General features: G+C 34.3%; 5 protein-coding genes across 19 annotated transcripts in view; 2 read left to right on the top strand and 3 right to left on the bottom strand.

Annotated features, from left to right (window-relative positions):
* Nucleotides 1–8,578, top strand: part of LOC129792661 (uncharacterized) — a 61,649-nt gene extending 53,071 nt beyond the window's left edge. For both annotated transcript variants that reach the window (XM_055831967.1, XM_055831966.1), the window contains exons 3-5: nucleotides 1,613–1,707; nucleotides 1,776–1,929; nucleotides 4,275–8,578. In XM_055831967.1, the coding sequence (XP_055687942.1) occupies nucleotides 1,613–1,707; nucleotides 1,776–1,929; nucleotides 4,275–4,571 (546 nt within the window). In that variant the 3' untranslated portion in view covers nucleotides 4,572–8,578. The remainder of the gene's footprint in view (nucleotides 1–1,612; nucleotides 1,708–1,775; nucleotides 1,930–4,274) is intronic.
* Nucleotides 353–21,110, bottom strand: part of LOC129792578 (protein phtf) — a 295,904-nt gene continuing 275,146 nt past the window's right edge. For 3 of the 4 annotated variants that reach the window (XM_055831781.1, XM_055831782.1, XM_055831783.1), the window contains one exon: nucleotides 353–397. The gene's annotated coding sequence lies outside the window, so the exon portion shown is untranslated. Of the gene's footprint in view, nucleotides 424–21,110 lie in introns of all 4 variants that reach the window. The other variant, XM_055831780.1, reaches the window with a different exon arrangement.
* Nucleotides 353–21,110, bottom strand: part of LOC129792640 (univin) — a 273,488-nt gene continuing 252,730 nt past the window's right edge. For both annotated transcript variants that reach the window (XR_008750818.1, XR_008750819.1), the window contains one exon: nucleotides 353–432. The gene's annotated coding sequence lies outside the window, so the exon portion shown is untranslated. The remainder of the gene's footprint in view (nucleotides 433–21,110) is intronic.
* LOC129792654 (RNA-binding protein Musashi homolog Rbp6) overlaps nucleotides 353–21,110 on the bottom strand; it is a 154,319-nt gene continuing 133,561 nt past the window's right edge. For all 10 annotated transcript variants that reach the window (XR_008750823.1, XR_008750820.1, XR_008750824.1 and 7 more), the window contains one exon: nucleotides 353–376. The gene's annotated coding sequence lies outside the window, so the exon portion shown is untranslated. The remainder of the gene's footprint in view (nucleotides 377–21,110) is intronic.
* LOC129792301 (uncharacterized) lies at nucleotides 18,867–20,695 on the top strand. The gene is made up of 3 exons (XM_055831209.1): nucleotides 18,867–18,895; nucleotides 18,957–19,351; nucleotides 20,568–20,695. Exons 1-3 carry the CDS (start codon nucleotides 18,867–18,869, stop codon nucleotides 20,693–20,695), a joined length of 552 nt encoding a protein of 183 aa, XP_055687184.1.

Here is a 21,110-nt window from a genome sequence, read left to right as displayed (position 1 = left end):
AAGCAGTGGTATCAACGCAGAGTACTCTTATTAAATATGGTTTTAAAAGTGCTGAAGCATCAGAAGATATGGCAAAAATACAATGCCATCGGTGTAAAAATAGCTATTTTCGCAATCACTTGATACTCAAAATTAGAGTGTGACGGTGGAAATGTGAGCCAAATGTTGAGGTTCTGTCTTTCAAAGTAAATAACTTTGAGAATGTTGCAGCTATATGTGCAATAGGTTGTTTTATAAAATGCACAATATGTAGTAAACTTATCTATGTTTTAAAATAAAAAGAAAATGAGCTATGATAGCCACACATGTTGGAAAAGCCCTAAAGTTTTATTAATACAAACTTTTTTCTCGAAAGCAGTGGTATCAACGCAGAGTACTTTAGGTATTGAAGTCGATTCTGATAAAAATCTTTTCTTTTCTTTTCTTTTCTCACTACTTAGAAGTTGTTGTAAGATTTTGACTTTTTGTTATTCCAGAAAACAATCAGAAAGATCCTTAATAAGTTCTGAAAAAGTAATTTTTCTTCAAAAATACGATTAAAGGAAGAAATAAAATGTCAAAATCTTTTGAGATTTTTCCCAGAATACCGAAAAGCAGTGGTATCAACGCAGAGTACTACTTGTAAGGAAACAAAAGAAAGGATTTTAATCAAGAATTGACTCAATGAATTAAACAATGAAGTGGATACTTAAAAATATTTTTTCACTTTTCATGAAATAGGTAAAAAAAAGCTTAACGAAGCTTTCACTCGTGCAGAATTGATTATATACATACATAGTAAAGTATATATTTTTATTGGTGGTATATATTTCACGCATTTATTATTCTAATCACACTAGAATGTTGGACGTGATTGCATAAAAGTAATTTAAAATCAATTATTAAGTAATGGCGTACAATTGGGCAATTCTTCCCAAGCGCTGTAATTTTTTTTGCGCGCGTAATTAGTATTCCCTTCCGCGGGAGCGAGCTATGTATGTAGGAAGAATGTCCCGCAGGTCGTTTGGAGATGACGTTGAGACACATGGAAAGAGAATAAATGTCAGTGAGAGAAACTTTTAGCTGGTGCTGTGTGAATATTAAAAAGGAGAGATAATTCAATTTTTAACACCTGTCACCTGCACACAAGTGATCCAAAGAGGTTGACCATTGTTTATTGTCTGTCCTTTTTTGCACCGTCAACCTTCCTTCCCGCGTGGCTTTTGGGTGAACCACAAAACATTTAAAAGTTGGGGGATTCTTCGCCAAAACTTTATTTCTGAACTCTATTTTTTTTAATACCTACCTGCCTTTTTTATTGCTCTTTGGTGTGAAACTCTGAACTGCAGCTAATTTCCATATTTTGCATTTTGTGCACCGTCGTGTGACATCCACACAAGCTCTCTCGACTACAAATTGCATTATTAACATCTTTCTCTCTACGATAGCTTTTAACTGATGTTTTTATTACATTTCGTTGTTGAATATTATTTTCCATGCTAGATGAGTCAAAGGTTAAAGAGGAAAAATAAGCGCAGAAAAGTGATTCAAAATTCTTTTTAAAGCACTAAAATAGTTTTAGAAACTTTTTAAAAATCTTTTAATAATGATTAATTTTTATTGAATTTTTCAGATGCTCTCGGTACAGTCGCCCGGCTGCGCGGGAATGGAGCGGCTCGGCGTTCCTGCCCGCACTTCACTCAATTCACCGTCAGTTCATGACGACAGGTGAGACGAACATGGGTTACTTCCGTTTTGATCAAATTATTCTAAACTTTCCAAATTCTTTTCAACAGAAACCCTATAAGTCGAAGAATGCGAGTAGATGCCATCCAGGCAAGAGATTCGCTACAACATCAAAATGTGATTCGATGTCCTCACCACGTCCCTGTTGGCGGAGACAGCGAATGGGGCCCGGATAGAGATTTACACATAAGAACTCCATATCAGGTGAGCTAAAAAAATAATAATTTACCTAGAAAAGTAAATTTTCTCGATTTTATATGAATTTGTAAAATATTTCTCATTGAGCACGATGAGAAAAACTAAAGTTAGAACTCTTAGGAGAGAATATGTTAAATGATTGACTTTGAGAAAACACATAATGAGGCATTCGTCTGCGAGACGATTGTGAAATTTTTTCCTTGACTCAATGATGATAAAAGATCACATATTGCGTATAGAAGAGAAAAAGAAGGAAAAACTTTGGAAAATGCGTCAGAAGATGCGGAGTAAGAGCAAGAAAAAATGTATTGAAGATAACACAAAAAAATTTACATGAGACATCACTGAATTGTGCAATGAATTGCCGAGGGGTCTCCACCCGGCAATTTTGGCCATTGAAGACATTCATTAAAATACGCTGTGCACATTTTACTCCAAATTTTCGAGGATATGGCTCCTGAGGTCCACTTTCTGCACATGCAGCTGTCCAGGAGAGTCGTGAGAAAGTGTCTGATGGCGAGCTAAAAAAATCGATGGCCTTGTTAAAATTTGATTTGCTCCATCGAATATCTTCCACTTGCACCCTTCTTTTCAAGTTGTCTTCTTCTCACCCATTCTATATTCTCGTCTTCAGCATACCCAACAGAATGGGCTAGAGGAGAATTTTAAAGGGGAATTTATCCGGTTAAAATTTGTGTTTTCTGTCTCTTATGTAATTTATGTTATATACGAAAGAAAAGAAAAATTTTGTAGAATTTTTCATATTCTTCTCTTGTTTCTTCAATCCAACATAAATTTCTTAAGCCTGAATAAAGTTTTGTAACCTAGACATAAGTTTTTATAGCTAGGTCTAAATTTTCTAAGTCAATTTAAAGTTCGTTAAGCTAGGCAAATGTTTTTTTTTAAGCTGACTTAAGTTTTCTACGGTGGGATTAAGTGTTTTACGGTCAAGTTTTTAAGGTTCTAAGATTGTTAGGTCTGGTTGAATGAATTTTTGGATCATTTTACAAATTTTGATGCGCAAAAACACTCAGGAGTTTTATCTTCTCCGGGTATTGAAATTTGTAAAAAAAAAATCTTCAAAAAATGGATTCAGCTATGATTCACCCAGTCCTAGCTTAAAAACCTTAATGTCTGACTTAAAAAAAAACTAAAGTTTTCTTTAATAAGATACAATACTAAAGGTACTATAAATTTGCCAGATAAAGACCCCTTGAAAGAATCCAGACTGTGTTTTTTTTTCTTACCCTCAACTCTCATGTCTCGTCTGCTGTCGATAATTCTTGCTGACTTGTTCTTTCATTTTTTTCTTCGTCTTTCTCCTGTGGCTGGCCAAAAAGTCTGCTCCACGCCATTCCCCATGCATCTCATTCGTATAGCAGTTTCTGTTGTTTTTTTTGCATGCCTACCAAATCGCTTCCTAGTCGCAAAAGGCGAGCTGCATTTTAACCCGATTCCCCTTACCAAAAATTTTCCATTTTGATCTCCAAAAGTGTGTCAGCAACGGTGAAAGAAAAGATCCATCTTAGATGGCAATTAGTTCAAGGTAGAAACCATTGTCAATTTTTGTATTTGAAATCTCGGCAAGTTGCAGTTTCCCTCCGAGAAGATTTTTGCATTCGTGAATCTGCAGAGATTCATTTCGATCGCCGTGCGTCGCTTCTGATAAATTAAACATCGTATGTGACGACAATGCACAGTTCAAGGCGGTGCACATAGAATTCCAAAGAGGGGCTATCAATTACTAATTATTATTTGCTTTCTTTCTAATTTTTGGATGAAAGGAAATTGTATTACATTCTATGTATTAAATTAATCGGTTTAGCATAACTCTTAAGCCAGGAATATGTTTTTTTCAACTAGGTCTAAGTCTTACAAACAAGTCCTAGACCTAAGTTTTATAAGCTAGACCTTACTTTTTTTCTAGCTAGATCTAATTTTTTTTTTGAACAAAACACAAGTTTTTTTTTAATTAGACCTTAGTTTTGTAAGATAGATCTAAGTTTTTTAAATCAGTCCAAAGCTATGTCTCAGTTTTTGAACTAGGATTAAATGTTTTAAGCTTGGTTTAAGTCAATCAAACTAGGCATAAGTTTTTAAAAACAAACCTATTTTTTTAGACTAGACTAAATCATGCTGAATGCGTTTTTGGACTATTTTTACGAATTTCATCCTAAACTCACTTTAGAATCTTAAAAGCCTGACCTTAAGAAGAACTAAAGCTTAATCATAAAAATTTAGGCTTAGAAAGCAACTTTTTCATATTTTTAATATTATAATTAATGTTTTTTTTTTAAATATTTATTCATTCAGTCATTCTTGCAACTAATTTTCAATTTCTTTAATTACAGACGGAGATCACGAGGACTTACATCCGACCTCCACCCAACAAGACCGCTCTAGACGTTCCAGACACCTCCTATAGCCCGGCGGCATTCTCGCAACGCTCTTCGGCGTCTAGCTCATCGTCGAAGCCGAGCAAATCTAGCTCTTTCAAGTTCTTCTGGCGTGCCAAGGATAGCCCATCACGGGCGTCTACACCCGCCATGACGGCTAACCTGCCGTCATCTGCCGCCAACTTTCACACACACAGCCGGCAGGCGCTCGATACAGCGCCCAATATTGTGGAAAATGGTCAGCACACCTGACCCACTTGGAGCTGAACCGTAGCGCTTCAATCGGGTCACGTAGCCGACTCACGTGCCGCTTAGATGGCGCGACGAAGAAGATGAAAAAAAAGTTGTCCCTTAAAAGTCGCTAAATTAATTTTGATAGGAAAATTTTTACCTTGTTACTTTTAACGAAAATTTATGTGTGTGAGCGAGACATGCTCGGGACATATTCGTGCGTGACTCACGTGACTAATTAAATTAAATGAGGAGAATGAAAAAAAAAATGAGAAGAAAAGAAAATAGGGCAAATTGAAGCACCGATGGCTGGGAATGTGTAATCCAATTTAGAGGACACTAGAGCAAAACAAATTGTAAATGAATTTAAGATGCAGCAACTTTAGTTTGATAGAAAACGAGGTGAAGTGAGACATTTTCTCGACCATGGGCGTTTGTGATAAGTGCGAGATATGAACCAAAAAAAAGTAAAAGAAAAGCAAATGAGGATAAACTCAAATAATAAGTGTGTGCGTGTGTGTGATCCTTCCCAAAAATGAACAATTTATCAACCAGAATCTCCAAGACCAATAGATTAAATGACAAAAGGTTTCTATTTTGGCGCCAAAATACCCAAAAAATTTTGGCGGAAATCTCATGGGGAGGCCCACACATTGTTCAGAAAACCACGGAGAGCACATTGGAGCGCAAAAACGACCGAGAGCGATGGGCAAAAAAGTAACTCAGAAAGACAGCAGGAAGCATCAAACGAGAATCACTGAAGGTGAAGAAAAAATGCAGATTAGAAAGTATTTTTTACTTGTGTAAGGAAAAAAAATGGGAGAAAAATCATTAAATTAAAATAATTTACAAGTTGATGTTACTGTTGTTGTTATTGTGGCAAAAGAAACTTGAAAATTTTGAAGCTAGAATTCTTATTAATAAGTAATCGAGGTGGAAAAAAAGATTATTTTAAAATATTTAAAAAAGAAAAGAGAAAACTCCTAATCCATTGGCTATATAAGTTACATGAACGACATTTAAAGAAATTGTAAAAAAAATTAAAGTCTTTCTCCAAAAAAAGAAAAATATATATATATGAAATGACAAAGTTTGAAAACGATTAATTTGGTGAACAAAATTTGTGTGTTTCGGATGCTTTCACTCTGTACAAAAAAAAAACAACGGATTAAAATAATAATTAAAAAAACAAAAACAAGAAAAGGAGTCTTTTAATAAAGACAAAAGGACAAATACTTGATGAAATCATGCCGACAACACACTAACATACAAATTATTTAAAGAGTAAAGACTGAATTACCAATTTAATATTAAATAAAATTATTATTAAAAAGGAATTAAGATTATGAGATGAAAAAGAGAAAAAATTGTAATATTTGAGAGTAATTCATTACTTCTTCATTTTTTTTAATTAATATTATTAAAATCACTTGTTATTAACTCTTTATTTAATTTAATAAAAAAAAACAAGAAGAAATCATGAAAAATGCATTAGAAATTGTATTCAGTCGCTCTAGAATGCAACAAAAAAGGAAGCAAAATTGACAAAAAAAACTAATATCAATATAATTTCATTTTTCCAATTCACTTAAAATCAGAATAAGTCAAAAATATTCTAAGGATTAAAAGAAAAACTAATTGTTTGCCTATATGACAAGATGTCACCGAATGCTGGTCATTTGGCGCGTAAAAATTCTAACGTGAGTCAAAAAAAGAAAAGAATTTAAGTACAACATGTAATATAAAAAGTGAAATTATTCAAAAAATTTAAATTCTGTTCTCTAACATTAAGTAGAACATGTCTGAAGGAGTCGTCTGGCTTTATTTCTTAATTTACAAACCTTTGATTTATCCACCCCCGTAGGCGGGAATCAATCTGATTAAATAAACTTTTCTTTGTATTTGTAAATTCAAGAATTATTTTAAAAATTCGTCAAATATCCAAAATTTTGAAAAGCTGAAAATTAATAATTTTTTAAAGAAAAAGATTTCAGAAAAATATTAAAAACTTTTCTCTATTCAGTTTAGTTTTTTTTTAATTCAGATCATCAGAATTAGAAATTATTTTTTGAATTTTTGAAACTGAAAAATTACATTTTTTTTAAATTTTTCATTCAAATTCTCTTTGTAGTTTTTGAAACTAGAAAGATCTCTGCCAACAATCAAGTTCTCAGACATGATTAAGAAATATCCTGTGTCATTTCCTTAATCATAAAAAAAACAAACTAAGATCCGAAAATGCCCTTGTCAAAACAATATTTCAAAAGAATTAATATCGACAAAAATAACATGAAAATTTTAATAAAGAAAATGCTCAAAATCGGACATTTTGCAGATTTTTCTCCATAAAAAGAAAGAAGGAAAAAACAATAATTCATAAAAAAATATATTTTCAACTGCTTTTTGATGTCTCAATCAATATAATAATAAACAAAAAATCACGCAAAAAATGAAAGTGAATAACCATAGAAATTTCAAATAAACTCTTAAGATTATTGATGAGTCAAAAAAGAAAAACTTGAAATATTGAATAGCACAATTTACCGTACAATATTAAACGAACAGATAAAGATTACCTATATATTGAGAAAAGTAACATGATCAATCCAATATTCACTGTAAAAAAAAGTAATTTTCATGCTAAAAAATTACTTTTTCGAAAATTTCTTAAATGTGCAACAAAATTAACTACAAACTGATCATAAAAAAATGAATATTAATTGTTGTATATACTCGAGCCAATTAAAAAACGTAAAAAAAAGTGGAAGAATGGAATTTAAAAATAAAAAAAGAGAAAAAAACTCCATTAAAAATGAGGAAAAATTGAACTAGTCCTTAATTAGAAAGAAAGAAAGAATGAAAAAAAATAAGGAAAACATCAGAAAATGCGTAAGAAAAAATCAAGTAAAAAAATAAAAGGTTAGAAATTAGAAAAATATTATTTTTTGAATAAAAAAATTATATTTTGAAAATGTAAATAGTGTAAAATAGACATTAAATTAAATTAATTATGGTGACAAATTTGGAATGAGGAAGGAGTAAAGAAATTTAAACAAAAAAATTACTCGTGCATTTAATGAAAAGAGAGAGAGAGAAAAGCCCAAGAAAAGTGATTAGTTCAATAAGTAAAAAAAACTGCTGAATCCACTAATTTTCCGAATTGTATTTTTTTTTGTTTATTTCCCTTCCATACCTTATCTACTAAAACTTCCCGTGAACAGCTTTCATTTCTAGAGAACAAGAAAATAGACACACTTCGATGGAAAAAAAATAACTATTTGAATGAATTTTTTTGAAATTTGCAGAGGTACGCTAAGAAGCAGCAACATTGATAAATACTGCTCACAGTTTGCAGAGGAGAATGATAGATAACAAGATAAAAGTAATAAAAATAAGTGAGGAGGAAAAGCAACTTCTTTTTTTTAGGTATTTAAATGTATTCATAGAAAAAGAATATGAAAAAAATCAGACTATGCAGAATGAAAGAAAAAAATCTAAATAGAAGAATCATAATACAAACATTTTTAGCATCGAGAAAACCATTAAACTTATATTTATAAAAAGAAAAGCGAGAGATCCATTATTTTATTCATAATTTTGTGGTTCAAATGCTAAGAGATTTGTGCAGGCAAGAAAGAAAAGTGGAAGGAAATCCTCTTGAGTTTTGTGAGAAGAAGTGAAAGAAATGGAGAAAAAAAGAAGTAACACATTTATGTTTTTTATGTAATTATTTAATTTAACTGAAAAAAGAAGCGAAAATAAAGCAACACATAAGAGTATAAAGAGAGGAAAGAATTAAAATATGAAATAGGAAGAAAAAAAATAATGGTGAACATAATACAGTGAAAATTGCAAGAAAAAAATAAACAAATTCTGTGTCCTATGCGATAAATTTTCAAAAAAGGGAAATGCAACAATAAAGCAGAAAACACACATAAAAATATGAGGAACTTATTACTATTACTCAATTATTATTTTATAAACATAAAAGAATAATAATAATAATAAAAGAAATTTAACATTCCCCATGTATTTTGTTTCATTAAAAATGAGAATTTTAATGGAAAAAAGCACTGTGGTGCAAAGGAACTTCTCATCTATGCGGACGCCTGGTGGTGCCAGTGGAGGTGCCGGGTACTATATAGATTTTGGATTATTTTAGCATTTCAGCCTTCAAAGAAAATTTGATTTAGGTACTTGAATTTCTAGAAGGTTTTTAGGCACCCAAAACCCCTCCCTGGCTACGCCCCTGTCTCTAAAGCAGGTTAAAAAAAATCATTTTCCCCACGAAAAATCGATTTTTGGCACAAAAGTTAGTCAGACAGTAAATAATCCAGTTTATATGAATTTATTGCTTTGGAAAGAAGTTCAACAAGTTGCTTCTTATCGTTCTAAGAAGCTCCCTACTGTACTCTTCGAATCTTCGTACACCGCAAAGGACTTTTGGGACTTCCGTTTACCCCTTTTTGCTCGTCTTGTGTCTCCCGACAAATGGAGCATGCGGGTTTGCCCATCAACAAAAAGGATTCAAAATGTTCTTGATCAAATAAAAAGTTTCCACACGAAGAAGGATTGTGGCGGCGTCGAAGCGACGTCGGGGCAAGTTGTAATTAAATTTACAGGCGTCAGCAGGGTCTGAGAGACAGCTAATTGTCTGCAATTTAATCTCAAACCACCATAAACATTCACATCAATATTGGTTTAAGAAACGAATAAATGAACAACTTGAAATTGATTCATTAAAGTCTCCAACTATTTGTAGTAAAATCAAAATCTATTTTAAAAATTACCTACGTAAGTAAATTGTTTTAACGTTCACCTTTAATGCATATTTTTTAATTCATTTGCTTTAACTTTTAATTCAACATTAGATACCTTGTTAGATACTGTTATTATGAAAACGAATCTATCATTCTTATTCTTCTCAATTCACCCTATTAGTTCCACATTAAGAAAAACTTTTTTGTCATTTTCCTCTCTCTCTCTCTCTTATGAATGTGGACACAGAACCACAATTAATATCCATTATTGGATTAATTTTCCTTGTCACATTGTCTGAAATATGAGAGAGATCGAAGGGTAAATGGGCAATGAGAATATTCCCCAATGCTCTTAGCCGAGAGAGCTTCTTCCCTCCTTAACCATTCATCTTATTCGCTCGCGAATGCGATATAAATTTAAATGGATCTCCTGACAGCAATAAAAGTCATTCATGGGGCGAGAAAAAGAATAATACATACGCAAGACTCATAAATTAATCCCACATTTGTATCCATTTGCCAGAGAGACGCGAGAACAAGAGTGCAAAGAATGGGACACCAGAAAGCTCACAAATCCAACAAAGAATACTATAAATTTTCTTGACTTTCTCTACGTTCTGCTAAAACCTCCCCCCTCCACCCCTAAGAATATTCAATCAAACGGAGCGTGGAGCTTAAAGCTCCAAAGAAGCTTTGAATATGTTATTTTTTTCTCCTCATAGCAGCAATGAAAGAATATTAACGGATTTAGTGAAAGAAAGAAGTCAGAAAAATACTCTATGCTTTTCCCATTGTGGAAGTCAATTAAGGGCGCAACAGTGTGAAATTTTGTTACACATCGAAGTTAGGGGTGAATGGAAAAATATTGAGTAAAAAAAACTTCTTAAAAGGCTTAAAAGTATTCTTGGAAAATTATTTTTCAGTTTTTAGCCCTAGAAAGGCTCTAAATTTTAGTAGGTAAAACCTAAAAAGTTTGTTAAATTCAACCTGGAAAAAGCTATTCGGTTTTAATTCAGTTTAAAGAGGCTTAAATTGAACACTAAAGGTCTGAAAAATACATACTAGATTCAAACCAAGAAAATATATTCAGTTTTAAGTTCTAAAATTATTAAATTCAAACTGGAAAAGTTTTCGGTTCTAGTCCTAAGAAGACTCAGATTAAGCAGCAAAAGCCTAAAAATAAACTATAAATCAAATAAAAAAAATTGTCGATTTTATGCTGTCTTAAAAAGGCTTAAATTGGGAATCAAGAGCTAACCAAGCGGTTATATATGTTATATAACCGCCTTTCTTGTGTGACAGTTACAGCGCGATACAATTTGACAAGGAGCAAGTGAGAAAAAACAACGAACAGCGTCTTTTGACGCTGAAGTATGGTTAGGCTTTAAAAAGCACTAATTCAAGCTCATAAACGTTATACGGGTTTCTTAGTCATCTTAAATATCCCCACATGGTTTCGCCCATAGCCCATAGCTCCTATATTCTTTTAAAGTTCTAATAATGAAGCACAAAGATCAATCATCGTTGCCAAACAAAATGATTCATAGAACGTATAAATTCTTCACCAAGTTCTTCCTCATTTAGGTAATTAATGAACATTAAAGTGCCAAAAGAAAAAATCTAATTACAGAAAAAAATCATTTTGCTATTTTGGGCAAAATTCCCATAATTCATGATGCTTTGTTTGTTTGGCAAAATCGAACAATAATTTAGCTATTGAATAATTTTATTTCTGTGGGAAAATAGTAAAATCGAAAAAAAATCATGTTGCATAATAGTTTAGTTATCAATGAGATGCAATTAAACTCGTCTGATATAGTAAATAGATCTCTGTTTACATCCACTTTCACATTATAATTTGATCCCAGCAGCGATTTACAGACAGACAGACCATAGCCGTCTGCAGCAGACAAAAGTTTCTGCATCCGGCTCCGGCTTTGCGGGGGTGTAGCTCGCCCCAACTCTGCCCATGAGGTCGAAAAGGTCGGTTATACGGTGTGTGGTGTAGGTGGATTTCGGCGGGTGGTTGGGGTGCACGTTGCACCGTCTGGGTGCTGGCGAGTGTGTGCGAAATGCCTTCGGGAGCACGTGCATCCAAGCGGCGGCGTCGGGAGAGCGAGGAACATCAGGAGAGCCGTCTCGCCGTCTGCCATCGATCCACTTCTCCCGGAGTCTCTCCAATCACGAAGAGCAAGAGAGCTACATCGCTTGAGACATCTCTCCCACCCGCGACGTCATCCACCCTTCTCCCTTACCGTGTACCACCCCCTCCTATAGCACATCCCCCCAGAATACACAGACACACTCGACCATTGAGATTCCCTCCACCACCATTCCTCCTTCTTCCGCCAACGGTTTTATTTAAATCCACCGCCCCCAACATCGTACCCTCCGACCCTCTTTTTTCTCTCTACGGCTCACAGAAGTACAGACAAGTGCATAGACTGTGTGTGGAAAACTTTCAAAGAACTTTGCTTGCACAATGCACCCTTCACATCAGACTCCACCCCCGCACTCCCGGCATCCTTGCTCATCCAAACACGAATATTAATTAAGCGCGAAAGAGTGCTCTCCGGGGCGGATGACTCAGACAGTCTCACCGCAAAAAAGGAAATCCATGCGAAAGAAGAACATACATACATATATACCTTCTCAAAATTCAAATGCTATGTTGGTGCCCAACCACGAAACACCCACCGAGAAGCACCCTTGAGGATTGTCTGCGATAAAATTTCACTGAATGACTTTTGGGAGTCAATTTGGGACGCTAAAAGCCATATAAAGCCGATTTTTTCGTTACACAAAAAGTATAATGAGCAAAACATTTGGGGACAAGGATTCAAATTAAAATTGAAATTGTTTTTCAGGCGAAGGGATTCATTTATTTGTAGGTATTATTTTACTACGCTGACCTTTGTGTATCGTTATCAATTTATTATCAATTAAATTATTCTAAATAATTGAAAGAAAAGGATTTCGATCAGAATTGAAGTCGTTTTTATTAAGTTTTATATGACTTTTTTGCAATAGTGGCAAAATATATTTTTATGTCTCAACTCAATGGCATTGTACGTCCTACACCTGCCTCCCAATTTGCACATTTGGCACCATTCAGCTACACTGACAAAGAAGAGAGGAGAAATTGGACACAAATGAATGAGAATTGAGCAAATTGACGAGAAAATTCGGCATCTGAGTACAAAAGCTCCGCAAAACCCAGAAGCTGAAGGGTGGATTTTTGAAAGCTTTCAGTGGATTTCTTGCGATACGGCTACCATCCCAGGTGTTGCAGGCATCCCAACCCAAACACGATAAATTCCCAAAAAAAGAGATTTCTTTTTTGAAATGTCTCCATCATAACTCCCAGGAGGAGACACGAAAAAAAGCGCGTGACACAACCTTCAGGCTCCACACAATAATGCATGGGTTATCAGTGCTTTCAGACACAGCATAGGGAGCATCAAATGAAATGGGAATCGTTTTTTTTTTCTCTCTTGCTTATCTTTACGACTCCCTCTTTAACTGCGTCAGACGCATGTTTGAAGTCGCCGGGATTTTTAGTGAGGAACGAGTCGGTCTGCGGGTGGAAAGCTTCGCATTTATTTGTCAAGGGCACCCCCTGTCTGCTTAAGTTCTTTTACGCCACTAAAGCGCTTTCGTTTTTGGATTTTCCCAAAAGCAATGATTCCAATATGGGGCCAAGTTATTTAGGGAGGAAATTCTGAAAAAAATTTCCTTCTGAAAATGAAGGGTAGCCAGGGAGCTTTTTTTGGGTGACTAAACATATCAATGCTCAGGTAGTTCCGGTCTTCTTTAGATGGTCAAAAGATATTATTTCCAGGTAAGAAAGTACGTAACAAAAGATGTAAATAACTGATAAAAAAAACAGCAAAATTTAAAAAATAGAAAAAAATGCAAAACGTTAGAAAATAATTTTTAACATTAAGAAGAGAAACGCTAAAATGCTACAAAAGAAACAATAACCGATTATAAAAAAAAGTTAAACTGTAGAAAAATTAAGCTTTGAATTTTAGAAAAGATTTGATGCTAGAAAAACGTTTAAAACTGTTAATTTCTAGATTCAGATTTAGATAATTTCTCTAGATTCCTAAATCGTTGTTTTAAATCCGTTTTTAGCGTCTTTTAAACATTAAAAAAATATGCCCTGCAATAAAATCATAATGAGGATTGAAATAATCCGGAAAATATTGCCCAATGTATTGTGATTGGAACTTCTTTTTTATGTTCTTCTTTTAGCTATGACTTTTTTGTTAATAACACACAAAACGCTCAATTGACGACTTTATTCTTTCCAATAAAGTGTTATATAAAACAACGTCACATTTTATTATAAGTTGCACATAAAATTAAATCTACAATACATCCCTAAAAGCTTACAGAATAAAAAAAATCTTCTATCACGCTATTTCATACAATAAAGTTAGAAAAGTTTGAGTTTTCCGAACCTAAATTTAATGAATCTAAAACATTTTGCAATTTTACTAGAAGTTACCTCTGGAAAAATCTTTTGACGCCTCTAGGAAAAATAAATTTGCAGGAACTTTTCTTACCAAACAGAATGGGTGGAATCAAGGAGGAAAATGGGATGGTTTTTCCTTTTCTTCGTATTACGGCAATTTTTTGGCTGCCATGAAAAATTCAATCGTCTGAAGGAATATTTTTTTGTTTTGTCATCTTGATTTATTGTTTTACTCGAGGCGCAAAGGTATAGGCATGAGAGATTGTTTATTTAGGAGAGTTTCAGTGGTTTCGTTGCCTTTTTGGACAGCTCGTGGAGGGCGGGGGAGGTTCCAGGAGTTGGGGAAGTTGAGATGTTTGGACTAGGAAGAAATTGATTGGAATACATAAAAAAAAAGAACTTTAGACATCCAAAGCTCTTGATTTTTCTTCATCGCTGAAAAGTGAATATTTTTGGAAGGCTTGGGGAGGAAGGAAAAGTAAGAGAAGAGAGAAGGCTTTTTTATGGTAATTGTAGGAGTGAAGTATTACTTGGAATACTTGGAATTCAATCTAGTCACGTCCTCGAACTTACGCTAAAATCATCCTGAGATTTTTCGACTATCTCAAAACTCCCTTCAGGTATTTTCTCGTATCTGAAACTTCCGCCCAAGTTCACCCACGTCTCAACGATTGACACCCGCCCAGACACGGAGTATATACACAGAAATTTTGGCAGACGGAAAAGTTTGAAATTGGAGAAGACAAAAGCCAGTGCTCGACGTTTGATGATGAATATAATATTTAAACTGGAGCTGTGCCAGCTTCAACAGAGACTATCACCACAAAGAGGGAGGACTTTCACCGATTTTTCACTGAATTTTCCATACGGAGGCACTTTTGGTAGATACGAAAAAAAACCGTATGCTTTTAGTAAAAATAAATCGTGCTAAAAAAAAGCTATCGGAACAGGAATTATATATTTTTAAAACTATTTACCTGCCACGCATGAGGTAATCCCCAGGTAGGAAAAACAGGTAAAGGTTAGACGGAGAAAGATTTTTCAATCTAGAAAATAAATTGAGAAAGTGAAGAAAAGATCTTGAAAAGCTTTCAAAAAGTTGAGAAAAAATAAATTCAGACATCTTTAGACATTCAAAAAACTTCACAGACTTATGTATCAACACCTTATTATGTATTTTATTTCTATAAATACATTTTTTTGAACTGCGTTATCTTAATGGAAATACAGCAAACCTTTTATTTTAATCCTACACTTACACCTACTCTCTGCACCCACCACCCAGCCACCCCTTGAGGCAGTGGCTTTGTATCTCTATGGGAAAATCAATGCTTAACCTTGACTTTGTCTCGACATACAAAGGAGGATGTCGTGATAAAATAATCATTTTAGAATTAAAAATTCATATTCTGGCTGAAAGGAGAACGAAGAGACACAGCTAAAAAGGCAAAGCATAGAATATTAACCTTTCGAGTAAAAGTGAAATTTATTTAGCTTGGAAAAAGGCTACTAAAAGTGTTCAGTCGCATGAGAAAAGTTATCCATAATCATAAATCGTCTCAACTGGATTGTGGGTGGGCGTAGTAAACGTACAGAAGTTGAGGGGTTGTGAGTGCATCAAATGATTATGTTTAATATTTCTTTTTTTTCAATTAATTTTAGTTAATTTGTATTTTAAATTAAAAAATAATTTGTAAGATTTTCCAACTTAATATCAAGCGGAAGTTTGGAAAACTTTAACATATCGATTTATACGACATTTAAGAGCACGAGTGATGGATTAAAAGTCGTGAGACTTATGTACTTCTTAATTTTCTCTTTGATTTCCTTTTCGCCTTTTGAGAGTATATAAAAGTGGTGGAAATTAATTACAAAGGTGAGCCTTCTTTGCAAAGATAAATTAGGTCTTTGTGTAACTTCTTCGCATAAAATTAGGGAGATACTTCAACTTGTCAGCATCCTCAGAAAGTTATTTAACGTGAGTATCAAATAATGTAAAACAATCTTCCAGAGTTTGAGAAATTAGAAGAACAAAAATTCATAAAGAGTTTTGCTCATTTCACATTTCAGTTAATCATTAAAGGAAAAAGAGAAAAAAAAAAGATTACTAAATAATTCGCAAAATCAGAAAATAAAAGGAACACAAAATGACAAAATTGTAAACCTCCCCCCACCCCCTTGTGGATGTCTATCATGAATACTTTCGCTTTCACCAAATTACTTTATATAACGTAAAAACAACCCCCCGGTTTCCATTCATGCGCGAGACGTGAAAAAATGTGTGAATAAGCTCACGCTGTTGAGTGAATTTCTCTACATAGTTAAAGAAGGTGGTTCTGCCCCGCAGGCTTTGGCACTTGAGCGCAATTCCTGGTCCCGCCAGCAAAACATACTTAATTTCGGCGAAATATAATTTGATTGCGAATTTGCGATATATTGAGTGATTATTTTCCACAGAGTGTAACTTTGTCTCCATCAGATAATGAAATTGTGAGGAATGAACGGAAATTACATTGTCGTCGTTGCCGTGGCAATCGCAGGCAGTTAACGAGTTTCCTCTTGGTAGCACACCACCCCCTGGATTCCTCCGCATGCAATGCACCCCATACGGGGGTGGCACAATTTCAGGAGGCAAATTTAATTTGAGGCTCATCCCATTGCTTCATTCATGTGTGATCCATAGAACGTTGCACACACACACATACCGGGGAGTCACCAACTTTCGTATAACTTTGCCCACCCAATTCTTCAAAACACACCGAGCAACCCTTCTACGGTCCCCTAAAAGGGTAATCATTCCTTGTATTCATAGTTATTAGGATTAAATTAAAAATTCATTTTAGTTTTTTCTTTAGAAGCTAAAAAATATTTTTAGGCTAAGAAAAAAAAACGAAAATAAGAATATAAAAAGTTTTAAAACAACGTCAAATGTTAGAAAATAAACGCCACGCGTTATAAGAGGGATTTTACCAACTCCTAGATACGCCCCTTATCCAGAAAACTATTCAATGGGTATTTTAATAAATAATTTATTTTTAACTTTAAAAAACGTTCAATGATTGATGATTATTCTAACGTTTAACGTACAGTGTTGACGTTAGACGGACTTTTTAAACATGTGACGTTTCTTATCAAATGATTTTTGTTCAACGTTTGACGTTTCCTAACGTTTGATGTTTCATTTCTACTTTTTAAAGTAAATTTTAATATTTTTTGCACCTTAATTAAGCTCTTATTCTTCTTGATATTTTTCAAGTAAAAATTAGGCAAATATTAGTAAACAAAAATGTCAAATGTTAAAAAACAATGTCATTCACTGGAAAATAAATGTCAAACTTTAGATAAAGTGTCAAATTTTAGGTTTGCACGAAGAAATTAGCATTAGTCATTTCATATTCCGAATCTATTTTAGGGTTCTTTAAATTATTAAAAAAAAATTCACGAATTCAGAGAAAGGGGTTGAAAATTAAAAATTTTCCACTATGTCCATAAAATAGCGCAATGATAAACCCCAATGAATTTAACTTACTCATACCCTGTTGCTTTATATCTTTTTGGACGACATCACACAACTTCACCACTTGTGCAGACAAAATCTCCCGCCGGGTGTGGGTGGTACCCTTTTTCGGTGGGTTTGAGGCTGTCTGCAGTCGGAAAAGTCTCAGATGACTGACGGTGGGAGCAATTTGAATCTATGCAATCACGCGAGGCTACTCAAATATTAGAAGTTGAAGGGAAATAATTCAACCAATTTTTTTTTCTTTATTTCTAAATGACTGTTAAAGAATAATGTTACATACATAGCATACGTTTCTACATAATAATTTAATATCTATAAATAAAAAAAAGTAACAGTGATGATTTACGTAACTCCTGAAAGTTGTGGAAGCATTTAATTAAAACAACTTTATATTTCACAGAGTATAAAGTCTGTGGGGGAAGAAAGGCAAGGGATGTCTTCTCTCTGTGGTTCCGCAACAAAAACACGCGTGCGAAAGCTCCAGCGTGCACTTGAGCGTCTGTCTGGGGAGAAACTTTTGGGGTGTGGGGGCGATGGGTGGCGTGGATGTCTCAAGGTCGGCGGGCGGTCGAATTTATTCTCTCTCTCACTGTGTGTGTGTGTGTGCTTCAAGCCCCATTCGCCCCTCACGTGGCAGTGGTGGATTCTTACGCAACATGAAGATGACTTTAAGGGTGGTATGATGATGAGGAGGAGCGCAGGTGGGTACGAAATGAGAAATCTCGGGTTGATTCCTTCTCATTTTCATACATCAAATCACCTCTCGTATCTTATAGCATCATTTTCTCGCACGCGGTGTGGGAGCTTTTCTAGATTATTATTTAATCACTATATATTCCACATCTCGTAGATAACATCTTCCCATATAAGAGTAAATTGAATTTGTAAAATATTTAAGACAATTTCTTCATCCAAAAAGGTCGAAAAATAGAATATTTTTCTCGCGTTTTTGCTTGAGGATGTAGGACGTTAGGGAGCCAATTTAAATTGAATGAAATAATGATTTTTATTTTAATTTTTTAAAGTATAATTTCCACCTCCAAGAACCTCGTTCAGAACTCTCAAAAAGCTTTCAAAACGCATAGTTCTTTAACGTTTTTTTTTTTTTTTTACAATTAATGAGGTAATTTCGTTATACGGGCTAAAAATGACTTGAAAAAAAGGAATTTTTTAAGCATTAGAAAAAATATCAAAGTTTGTAATAAAAAAGAAACGGTGGAAAAATGTCAGAGGTTAGAAAAAGAAATTGAATTGAAGTCAAATTTTTGAGTCATTCAAACGTTAGAACGAAAACTTCAAATATTGAAACGAAAAGTTAGGAAAGAAACTTTAGACGTCAGAAATAAACCAATAAATGTCATAAAAGTAACTTTAAACGTTTAAAAAGAATATTCAATCGCTAGAATTTGCTAAAATAAATTGTCAAAATCTTCAAATCCGAATGCAACGTGAAAGCACCCCCTTAAATAAATTTCTAGCTACGCCTCTGAACATTATCTACCTCGCGGAATTGTTTAATCAATATTAAGATATTTCTATTAGAGAAAATATAAAATATGGAGCCAATCAATCGAGATGGAAAAATGTAAGTAAACAAGATCATTTTTAATTAAAATCTTAAAATTAATAAATAATTTAATTTCAAGACGAGAGCAAGTTGAGCTTGAGGACCGCATGAGGCGCGAATACAAAAGAAAATGGGGAATGTTGGCAAAGAAGAGCACAAATGAATTCTACAGCCCCGGGCATATAAACAGGGAGTTTAGGGAGCGCTTCAAGAAGGAAACCGAAATCTACCCCTATGAGTACACCGGAAGTGGAGATTCATTCTTCGTATCAAAAGACATGTATGATAATTTAGTTAAAATTTGTCGTTGCGGAAGAGAAAAAACCGAAGGGCATGTACTCAAATGCCTACAAAGGGTTAAGGCAAAGTACATTGAAGATATTCAAGCATCTGGAAGTGATGAGAGGAATGAAAGTCAAAAACAAACCACCACCACCAGCAACTTCCTGCGGCGTCTCCCACCTACTTCAGCAGGTAATGAGAGTATTGTATTTTATTTAGAAGATAGAAATCCTTATTTTATGGAAAATCCTTGTAAGACAAAAAAATGGAAAAAAAAATTGAGATATTACACCTGAAAGTCGAATTTACACTACCCTCAAAAAGTTTCTAGATGTGCAGAAATAGGGTATTTTCTATCTTTAAGACAAATTGAGAGTATAACTAATATTTTAATTCAAGTATTTGTTCAGGTTTGTTGGTAGTTATTCACTATGGGTTCATTAAAATGACTACTACAACCGAACCGCTTGACCTATTTTGAAAAATTAACTAAATTTAGAAAGTTAATTAAATTACTTTTCTAAAAACGAGGTAAATTGTCGCTTCGCTCCAATTTACCTCGCCCCGCTTCGCGGGGTATTCTTGCGCTTCGCGCAAATTTTAGAGGGAGAAAGGAATTGTGATGAATTGAAATATATTTAATGGAAGATTTATTCGTTGGTAAAAACCGTCTGGTATCAGTAGTCTCTGTACCAAATTTCATCACGATCGGACCAACGGTGTAGAAATGCATAGCTGAACAGACACCATATTTTAGAGAGACCTTTCTTTATTATGTAGATGGGCCACGCAATAACCTCCAACAGATATTTCAAAGGGAAAAAGTGAATTTCACACAACATTTATGGCGCCAGATTCAAAAAGTAGTCAAAAAAGCATGAATTTTATATGGGGGCTATGTGAAGGGGGGCTCTGGGGGGAAAATGAATGTCGTTGGTAAAAACCGCCTGGTATCAGGAGTCTCTGTACCAAATTTCATCACGATCGGACCAACGGTGTAGAAATGCATAGCTGAACAGGAACGAAATTTTAGAGAGACCTTTCTTTATTATATAGATAGTCTATTTGTCTAAATCAGAGCACTAGCGGTGAGTATAAAATAGTTCAAAATGAAAATTCGATAAATGAAAACAATAATTTCGCCTTTTACTAAAATGGCTACCCAGATAAGACGGTTTGATCGATTTTTAAAGATTTACCAGTTCTGGAAAGGTGAGAAATTGAACTTTCTAAAACTGGTTAAGTGAAAATCGGTTAACCAGAGCCGGAGATATAATCACTTGAAAATTGCAATTTTTACCTACACAGAAACTTTTTGAGGGCAGTGTAACTGGAGTTTCAAAAGAAATTCCCTTATTTATAATTTTTCCTTCATTTTATCCTCCTTATCTTATACTCTCCTATATAGGCATTGTAGGCTGGCCCCAGCATACGTACCAACAATGGGAAAAATCTACAAAATACATCTCACCACGCTACACAATGCCCGGCCCTCGAATTCAGGATCAACCGTATGGGAGTATTTTTATCGGTTAAAGCCGCACCACCAAAAATTGTTCAAAGACCCCGAAAAAAAATGTTGTGCCTCCCACTATGGCAGAGAGCAGACAGCAAGCAAATCTGTGTCGAAGAGTGTCCAAGTGCTGACGCTGCTCAGTGGCGATTAGGATGTGGAATGCCATCATAAATAACACACTTAAATCATTGCATTAGAGACAGACGTGAATGATTTATAGGCACTGGTGTGAATTTATATGCAATGCCTCCCCCCACCCCCTCAATGGGTAGACAGACATACCCTCAACCGCACAATATTCAACCCCTACGCCCACCTATTCGTGTAAAATGGAAAGTAAAAATTCTTTAATGCCCCTTTGTGTGGGAGGATGTTGAAACAAAAGTGAACGAACATACCCCATAATATGCAAATTATGTAGTCATAATGACCAAA

This window comes from Lutzomyia longipalpis, chromosome 3, assembly GCF_024334085.1.
Source record: "Lutzomyia longipalpis isolate SR_M1_2022 chromosome 3, ASM2433408v1".
NCBI classification, from domain to species: Eukaryota; Metazoa; Arthropoda; class Insecta; order Diptera; family Psychodidae; genus Lutzomyia; species Lutzomyia longipalpis.
This window is presented reverse-complemented; position numbering and strand designations above follow the sequence as displayed.

Coding starts and splice junctions, on each gene's coding strand:
- LOC129792301 (XM_055831209.1), top strand. CDS start 18,867: ATGGAGCCAATCAATCGAGATGGAAAAAT. Junction 18,896..18,956: donor ATCAATCGAGATGGAAAAAT/GTAAGTAAACAA, acceptor TTTAATTTCAAG/ACGAGAGCAAGTTGAGCTTG. Junction 19,352..20,567: donor TCTCCCACCTACTTCAGCAG/GTAATGAGAGTA, acceptor TCTCCTATATAG/GCATTGTAGGCTGGCCCCAG.